This window comes from Bos grunniens, chromosome 19, assembly GCF_055505025.1.
Source record: "Bos grunniens cultivar Pamir isolate PY7600 chromosome 19, Bosgru_T2T1.0, whole genome shotgun sequence".
NCBI classification, from domain to species: Eukaryota; Metazoa; Chordata; class Mammalia; order Artiodactyla; family Bovidae; genus Bos; species Bos grunniens.
In genome coordinates this window covers 34,362,156-34,371,498 of record NC_141183.1, presented here as the reverse complement: position 1 = coordinate 34,371,498, position 9,343 = coordinate 34,362,156, and the positions used below count along the sequence as shown (strand labels likewise).

At 51.0% G+C, this 9,343-nt stretch overlaps 1 protein-coding gene across 1 annotated transcript; it reads right to left on the bottom strand.

Moving 5' to 3' along the window:
- Positions 1-760: 760 nt before the first annotated feature.
- RCVRN (recoverin) lies at positions 761-8,576 on the bottom strand. The gene is made up of 3 exons (XM_086358954.1): positions 8,109-8,576; positions 4,445-4,556; positions 761-1,028 (listed from the first exon to the last, which is right to left on the bottom strand). Exons 1-3 carry the CDS (start codon positions 8,487-8,489, stop codon positions 913-915), a joined length of 609 nt encoding a protein of 202 aa, XP_086215080.1. The 5' UTR covers positions 8,490-8,576; the 3' UTR covers positions 761-912.
- Positions 8,577-9,343: the final 767 nt, after the last annotated feature.

The window sequence follows — 9,343 nt, the reverse complement described above, 5'->3', positions numbered from 1 at the left end:
TGAACCCTAGGTCTTCCCCTGGCCTGCAGGGAAGTCCTTGCATGGTCTGGCCTCCCCCCGCCACCGCCTACTTTGGAAGCTTAACTCAGTTTGCTCTCCCCGCCTCCTCCCTCTGCTTTTGGGCTACACTGGCCTTCTCAGGGTCCTAGAACTTGAACTGCTCATACCGGACTCAGGGTCTCTAAGACACATCACTTTTCCACCCTCACATTTCCCCCACTCCAATCCCCTGGGTCTTAGTTGAAACGCCTCTTCATCCGGAACATCTTCCCCATCCCTGAACAAGTCAGCCCCGCCTACTGTATCTTCCCACAATGCTTTGCGTGTCTCCATGGTAACCTCACCACCCCTGCCGGCTTCTTCAAGGTCTATGGTCCCCTCTGCACCCTGAGCTGTACCAGAACAGGGCCGTGTCTCTTTCCTGCAGCGCCACAGTCCCCGCACCCTGGTCTGTGACTGCGACGGCGACACAGCCTTGTCCGTGAGGCTGAACCGACAGAAATCATTTCCTTTTCCAGTTGGAGATTGACCAGTCAGCTGAGTGCCCGGCTCCTCTTGCATTTATTGGAACCTGCTTACCCAACAATCCACAAAGGAGCTTACATGGGGGCGGGGATATTTAGGGCTCCAGTGACCTATATTTAGGGCTCCTGTGACCTAATCCTGGAATTATTACGGAGGCCTGGGCTGGCGGGCTGGGGGGAGGGGAGGCGGGCAGTATAGTGGGCGGGACTTGGTGAATAGCTTAACGACACTTCCGTTTGGCAGGGAGGTGTGCAGGAGGGTTTAATGTGCTGTGGGTTGGAGGCCCTCCCGGCCCCGGGGGCGGTGTGTGTTTGTGTGCGTGCACATGTGTGCACAAGTGTGTTTATTTGAGAGGGGTGGGGAGGGAGGAGACCTGAGCAGTTGACATCAGGGTTTCTTTTCCTTCAGTTTCTCCTTCACTTTTTGAGGCTCGAATTGAATCAGTCGCAGAATTTCCTTATTGGCCAGGGTCCCTTCGATGAATTCTTTCTCTGTAAGTTTATCTGCAAGAGGAGAAAATAATACAGTCAGGATAGACTGTTTCCAGCTGCAATGAAGCTGATATTTGCAAGCATACCCAGAGTGGATGGCTCTATTATGAAAATACTGATCTCCTTGCCCCTGAGGACAACCCCACCCTCTAAACTCTTTCCTAGGACCCCTGGACCTCCCGGTGAACCAACAATGAGAGGGTTGGTGACAGGCCCTGCAGGGTCTCCAGGAGGCTGGGCCAGTGCTGTGTCTCTTCTGATTGGTTGGCGATCCTTTCCTAGGCATCTCTGCATCCCTAATCCTAAAGGAGATCAGTCCTGGGTGTTCATTGGAAGGACTGATGTTGAAGCTGAAACTCCAATACTTGACCACCTAATGCGAAGAGCTGACTCATTTGAAAAGACCCTGATGCTGGGAAAGATTGAGGGCAGGAGGAGAAGGGGACGACAGAGGATGAGATGGCTGAATGGGATCACCGACTTGATGGACATGGATTTGGGTGAACTCCAGGAATTGGTGATGGACAGGGAGGCCTGGTGTGCTGCGGTTCATGGAGTCGCAAAGAGTCGGACACGACTGAGCGACTGAACTGAACTGAACTGAATCTACCTCCCCCTTTGGGACGAGAAAGGGCTTTGCCCCAACTATTGAGTTCAGTTCTCTCCAGTTAAATGCACTCACGAAGCCCTTCCTCTGTGCCACTGTATATGGGGCTGAGGTCATTGCAGGGGGCAGAGGGCAGGGTGTAACATGGAAGGGAGTGAGATAATGCCCCTGGCCTGGGGAACTGTTGGTCTGATGGGGAGACAGTCACCTGTAGAAATGACTCTGTGCTGTGCTGCGCTTAGTTGGTCAGTTGTGTCTGACTCTTTGCAACCTCATGGACTGTATGTAGCCTGCCAGGGTCCTCTGTCCATGGGGATTCTCCAGACAAGAATACTGGAGTGAGTTGCCATGCCCTCCTCCAGGGGATCTTCCCAACCCAGGGATCAAACCCAGGTCTCCTGCATTGCAGGTGGATTCTTTACTGTCTGAGCCACCAGGGAAGCCCAGAAATGACTCTGCTGCTGCTACTGCTGCTAAGTTGCTTCAATCATGTCCGACTCTGTGCGACCCCATAGACGGCAGCCCACCAGGCTCCCCCGTCCCTGGGATTCTCCAGGCAAGAACACTGGAGTGGGTTGCCATTTCCTTCTCCAATGCATGAAAGTGAAAAGTGAAAGTGAAGTCGCTCAGTCGTGTCCGACTCCTAGCGACCCCATGGACTGCAGCCCACCAGGCCCCTCCATCTATGGGATTTTCCAGGCAAGAGTACTGGAGTGGGTTGCCATTGTCTTCTCCGAGAAATGACTCTAGAATGAGGCAAATGTTCCTCCCTGCTTATGGCGAGGCTCATAGTCCTGATGTACTAAATGCTCAGTAAAGCTTGGTTTAGCTGAAGTGGGTTTCCATTGGCTTTTTATGTTCCAGGCCTTTTGAGTGACCTTAATCCTTCCTGGATTAGGATGCAGGTTCCTTGTGCAGGTCAGGGTGATGAAATGTGGGTTTTAAGGTCCCAGGTGCCCTATGAACCTCACTGATAGCTTGAAACTCCTACTCTCAGAAGCTGATTGTGGAGTGAAGCCTGGTCTTCAGATGGACCATGTGAAAACACAAGTCACCTGGCAGGAGTACCACTGCCTCCTGTGACATTCACTGGGGTCAATATTCAGGTCAGCAAGTAGCAGAACAAGGGATTCAGCACTTGCCAGACCCAGCAGGGTGTCAAGATGGAGGTTAAAGAGCCAGAGGGGTGACATGCCACTGGGAGGCACCTGAAGCAGCCAGGAGAAGGTGTTCAAAGGGGAGATGACGTCTGGGTGAGGAAAGGGAGGTACCTACCCTTCAACATTTAAGGAGGCTCTCACTTTCAGCATCGTATGGGCACAGGGCTGGCATCTGAGAAGAGGGGTCTCCTTAAATCTTGTGCCAGGGCACCTCACATGCCTCACCCTAGTTCTGGCCCTAACGTCACAGATCTGGTTGCTAATCCACCTTCTCCCTGGACTGCAGATTAGTAGGGGCCTTCTTTAACATCCTCCATGGGTGTGTGACCTGGAACCCTGGTAAGAGACTCGCCCAGAGATCACAAACGGGCCGATACCAGCTCCTCAGATGTGTGTGGACCATGTAGTGTTTCATCAGTGGAGGCACTTCAGATTTTAAAAATCTCGATTGCTGGCTTCTCTTTAAAAAAAAAAAGCAGACGATGAGGCCCCAACGGCTCTGTATTCCTATGTGGTAACAATTGACCAGAGGCCATAAAACCAGGCAGGCCCTCATGCCCCAGTGTTTGCCAGTCCCTATTGCTTCATTGGGCCACTGTCCACTTCTCTCACGTTCATCATCCCGGCCCCACTGGTCATTCGAGTTTGCAGTCCCCATCTGACACCAACCCCTCTCCTGTGTCCTTCCCGAGCTGGACATGGGCTTCAGGCACCAGCAGCCCCCACCGCCCAGTTCTGGAATCCATCACCGCTCGGTACAAGCTCATGCTCCCCATTGGCTGCTCTCAGCCAGACTGAACAGGGGAGGGAGCCAAGACAGGTCAGCTCCTGGCAGAAGGGGGCCCGAGGACACACCCTCAGCTTCACCAAGACTTTCTTAGCCCAGCCCTGCAGTTTAAGACTTCTCTTGCATCTGCCCATAAGCCGTTCATCTGCTTTGCAGTCTGATGGCCTTCCCAGCCTCCTGAATATCTCTCCTCATTTACCCTCATAGCACCCCCCACCCCCATCAATCTCTTGAGATTGAATTGAAATCTAATTCCATCTGATGGTGCTTGGGGGTTGGGAGAGGGGACCCAAACTAATGTCCTAAAGTAACACCATATAAATTGAGATCCCGCTTACTTGGGATGCCATGCTAATTCTGAAGTGAGCTTTACCCCATCCCAGCCGTGCAGAAGGCTACTTGTTTGGTTTAAACAAGTAAACCAAAGTGTCCTAAAATAACAACACAAAACTGGGCACTCCATTCAAAAAGAAAGCAGTATGCTTGCAAAGCCTCAAAACTTGTCATTTGTTTACAAAATGATGGGCTGTTGTCTTGATTTTTCACTCTTTCTTCAAAGTGGGTTAACTCTGTCCAAACAAAAGATGCTTTTTTTTCTTCCAAAGCACCCCATCATTTACAGCCTATGTTTGCCCCCAGAGAATCTTAGGCAGTGGTGGAGTTTTATGAGCAGTGGGAGGTGGTGACATTTTCAGTCAGTTCCAGAAGGGCCCACAACTGTCTGTTGACCATTCTTCTGCTGACCACCTCGCAGTGGGAGGAGGGGTCCTCCGTCCCACCTGGTCTCTGGACTGGGAAGGGTCAATCTCACTGGGGTCTCTAGGACATAGCCCGGGACGGTGAAATCAAGAGCTGGGAAGGAGAAGTCACTCACCATCATCCTTCTTGCCAAAGAATCCCCAGATCTTCTCTGCTCGCTTTTCCGGAGTGTTCTCGTCTTCTGGGAGACGCTTTGTGTCCTCAGGGCTGATCATTTTGAAGATAGCCTGCACCGAATTGAGGGGGAGCACCGGTCAGAAGTGATTCTGGGGGAACCCACATGGCTTGAGCAGGACGCTGAGGTTAAAATGCAGATGCCCAGGCCCCCCAACCCATTGGCCCCGACTGAATCCTCCCTAGTTCCTGAGAGTGGGAGGAGTCATCTGTACTTTTAAGAAGGGGAAGGGAATGCGGGGGAGGGGTGAGGATGACTTTCCCTTCTTATTTTGTCCCTTTCTGCACAGTCTGAATTTCCTGACCATGCAGACATATTACTTTCATTGTATTAAAAAATGAAAATAAGAAATAAAAGGCTTCCTGAAGGCTGCATTTTGAAAACTGGTACCTTTAACCTCACTGCCCAGAAGTGCATCAGACGGCTTTTTCTGAATCCAAGTGGTACTTTGGTTGCCTAGCAGGCTGGCCTATGGTGCGTGTGTGCTAAGTCACTTCAGTTGTGTCCGACTCTTTGCGACCCCATTAACTATAGCCTGCCAGGCTCCTCTGTCCATGGGATTCTCCAGACAAGAATACTGGAGTGGGTTGCCATGCCCTCCTCCAGGGGATCTTCCCGATCCAGGGATCGAACCTGTGTCTCTTACATCTCCTGCATTGGCAGACAGGTTTTTCAACAGCAGTGTCACATGGATTGCTTATGGTAATAAGGGCTAATGTTTGTGCCCTTTTCTAAGTGTCTTTACATGTAAACTCATGACAGCTTTATGAGGTGGGTGTTATTGGCCCATTTCACAGATGGAGAAACTGAATCAGCTGACTTGCTAGAATTCAGCCAACCAGAAGCAGAAAACTGGAGATTCTAACCCTGGCAAGTTTGGTTCTAGAACCTCTGTGCTTGCATCTCATGCTATTCCTAGAATGTCTTGAAGAGCATGGTAGGGGCTGGGTAAGGCCTCTGGAAGCTCCTCCTTTACCCCTCTGCTTAGGGAGGGTAAAGCTCAAGGGTCCTTCTCACTTCCCTCTACTCTAGCTAATACAGGAGCTGAGTAGACAATGTCCAGCAAAGCAGGAAGTGCCTTCCGACATGTGGTCAGGGAAAGGGACAGGGTAGTCTTGATGTGCCCTTTCAGCTCCAGGTTACTAGAATTCCAGGAGGCTGGCCAGACCCAGAGTGGATGCTCAAGGTTGTGGCTCCCCCATCTTGAGTGTCCCAGTTTGCGACCTAAGTGTTGGGACTGGGACGCTGTGGAGACACCGGGGAACCAGCTGGGCAGGGGCAGTAATGCCCATGGAATTAACCTGGAGGGAAGAGCAGTGGTTTTAGAAACTCCTTTCAGCTCCCTGTGCTGCAGCAAGAGAAGCAAGGGAGTCAAAACCCGCAGCTGGGGCAGCTGCCTCACTGACAGTGCTCAGAGCCCCAAGGTACCCGGCACTGAAGTAAGGGCTTCCTTAAGTTCCTGAGCCAGGGACCCATGGGCAGGTCGGAAGGCTAAAGGCTGAGAGTGACTGGCTGCCCATCACCCTGCTTCTAAAACCAAGGGCACACTGTCAGGGCCTCCAGGAACGGACTGAGAAAGAACCATTACATCCTCACCCTTGGGGGTGGGAGGTTCTGTGGTTTTCTGGACGCCCAGCTTGGTGGTGGTACATCAGAACCCTCAACAGACGACCGACTCCCAGGCCAGTTACCTTGGACATGGTGAATAGCAGAGGCTTGGCACGCTCTTGCATAGCCTCACCTGTGGACGTGCCCTTCTCTCTCTGCCTCCCCACACCTCCCACCCTCTCCTTCCTCCTTCCCTTCCCTTCTACCCCTTCATCTTCTTCCTCCTCCTTTCTCTGAAGAATCACCAACTCAGAGGCCTCTGCTGGGCTTGCCATCCTTTAGGTGGTTCTGAGGAGGTGGTCCCTGCCACAGGCCACCTGTCAATCCAGGGAGCTTGCTCTGCAGGCCCCACCCAGAGACCAGTGAGGTTTCTACACACACCTGCCCCTAACGGGAGGCCCAAGAAGGAGTCGCTGACCACAGCTGCATCCTTGACTGTTTTATCTACGGTTTTGCCTAATAAAGGTGGAAGAATTGGGTGAATGAAAGTGGGATTACAAATGCCTCAAAAATTATATAAAAGATGAAAAATATTCTCTCTTTACAGGAGTGGCATTAGAGAAAGAAAGCAAGTGACATGGGTGGGGGTAGGGGGAAAATTCAATAAAATGATACTGAATGAAGGGAAAAAATGATATAATAGGGAAGAAATAGAAGTATCCTCGTTATCCAAAAACACAGGAACAGTTAAATAATTTTATGACATGTCTATAAGATGGAATTCTAAGCAGCTGTTAAAAACAATTTGATATTGAAAATATTCATAGTAAAATAGTGGCTGAAGAAAAGTATGATAAAACTATATGTGTATATGTCCTAATTCTAAAGTTGTTTTTAAATATATAGATAAAAGACTGGAAAGATACATGCCTATTTGTTGACAGTAGTTTTCTCTGGATGATGAAAGTAAAGGCAATTTGCATTTTCTTTTGCATCGGTTTCTAAATTGCATGCATTTTATATTAAATAAAACTACTTTTCAAACACCTAAAAATCTTGGCAGATGATCTGATCCTGGGCCAACATATTTGAAACATGTTATGTCTCTAAAATGACTTGAAAGGGACATCCTTGGCTGTCCAGTTGTTAGGACTCGGGGCTTTCACTGCAGTGGCGATGGCCCCTGGTTCAGTCCCTGTTTGGGGAGGTAAGATCCCAAAAGCCACAGGACCAAAATAAAATAAACATAAATACATAAATATATTGGGTTGGCCGAAAAGTTCGTTCGGGTTTGTCCATAAGATCTTATGAAAGGGACTTCCCTGGTGGCCCAGTGGCTAAGATTTTTGGGCTCCCAGTGCTGGGGGTGGGGTTGGTGTTCCACCCCTGGTCAGGGAACTAGACCTCACGTGCCTCAACTAAGACCCCCCCTGCCCCCTGGAGCCAAATAAACAAACAAACAAAAAAAGAATCTGAGTGTGTCCTATTGGAGGTTCTGAAGGATGTTTTATTATTTTTAACACCTACTTATTTATTTATATTTTCTTAACTGCACTGCACAGCAGGTGGGATCTTATTTCCCTGACCAGGGATGGAAACCGTACCCCTCGCATTGGAATCACTGGACAACGAGGGAAGTCCCTGAAGAACGCTTTAATGAAGAAAGGAAGAATGATGGGAGGGAAAGAAGGAAATGGTAAAGGTAAATAATAGAAAATACCCAGATTCTTCTTCTCTAGGAGGAAAATGAAGCTGTGGGAATGTGCCCTGTGCTGTGCTTAGTCACTCAGTCGTGTCTGACTCTTTGCAACCCCATGGACTGTGGCCAGCCAGGCTCCTCTGTCTATGGGGATTCTCCAGGCAAGAATACTGTCCAGCCCTCTATTAATATTGATTTGTTGGAGACTCCTCCTGACCAGGTTCTCAGAGCCACTGAGTCACCAACCTTGGGTGTCCACTCCCTCCTCCCTGCCAGGCCCCCGTGAGGAATTAGTAGCAGCCCAATTCCTCGAGACCCCCATCCCTCTCAGCCGGAGATAAGGAGGCTGACACTGACCGTGACAATCTCCAGCACCTCGTTCTTGCTGATGGTCCCATTGCCATCCACGTCATAGAGGGAGAAGGCCCACTCCAGCTTCTGGTTGGTCTTGCCCGCGCTGGTCATGTGTAGGGCGATAACATACTCCTTGAAGTCCAAGGTGCCATCGCTGTTGGCATCAAAGCTGCGGAACACGTGCTGGGCATAGGCCTTGGGGTCGGCCTCGGGGAAGAACTTGGAGTAGATGGTCTGGAACTCCTGCCGGGTGATCCGGCCACTGGGGCACTCCTTCAGGAAGGACTGGTACCAGGAGCTCAGCTCCTCCTCCGTGAACTTGGTGTTCAGCTGCAGCTCCTCCAGGATCTCCTTGGACAGGGCCCCACTCTTGCTGTTCCCCATGGGTGAGGTGGTGTGGGCCCGGCCGGGCTATCACTGCTGGGTGGATGGGAGCAATGGGGTCTCCTGGCTGCCGGGCTTGGTGCCACAGGAGACAGTCGCACCCTGAGATGCTGATGGATTAGGCGGATTTGTGGCCGGGTCACCCCAGTACTTGGAGGGAGGAGGGGCCTGGAGCTTGCGGTTAGGGGAGGGAGGCGAGCTCCCAGAAGCCCCCTGAGATTAAAATAAAGAGCTGACAGCAGGAGGTCAATCCATCTTGGCCTTCTGGGAGGCCGGGACAGTAGATCAGAATCTTGAGACCTGAGGCCTCACCTAGGCCCCGCGGCCATCCCTACCTCACCCCCCACCGCTAGCTCTAGCTCTCTAAGGGCAAGGATGCTCCCTGCCTGTCTTCCGTTGCCCTAACTCTGAGAGTCTCTGCGGCAGGGGTGGTCCTATAATGCTGGGTTAGGAGTCAGGCTCTGGAACCAGCACAGGTTCAAACCTTAGCTTTGCAATTTACTAGCCGTGTGACCCTCTGGCGCATTTCTTTTTCTTTCATTTTTTAAAAATTGGAGTATAATTGATTTACAATGCTGCGTTAGTTTCTGCTGTACAGTAGCGTGTGTCATCTGTAAGTGTACATACATCCCCTCCCTCTCAAGCCTCCCTCGCACCGCCCTCCCCCGTCCCACCCCTCTAGCTCATCACAGAGCACCGAGCTGAGCTCCCTGACCTATACAGCGGCTTCAGGCATGTTTCTTAACCTGTCTCTGCCTAGAGTTCTCTTCTAATCTTTCACCTCCCTCATGGTTTTCCTTAAATGTTGCCTTCTCAGTAACAGCAGCACCCCCATCCCAACCACCAGCAAGCCC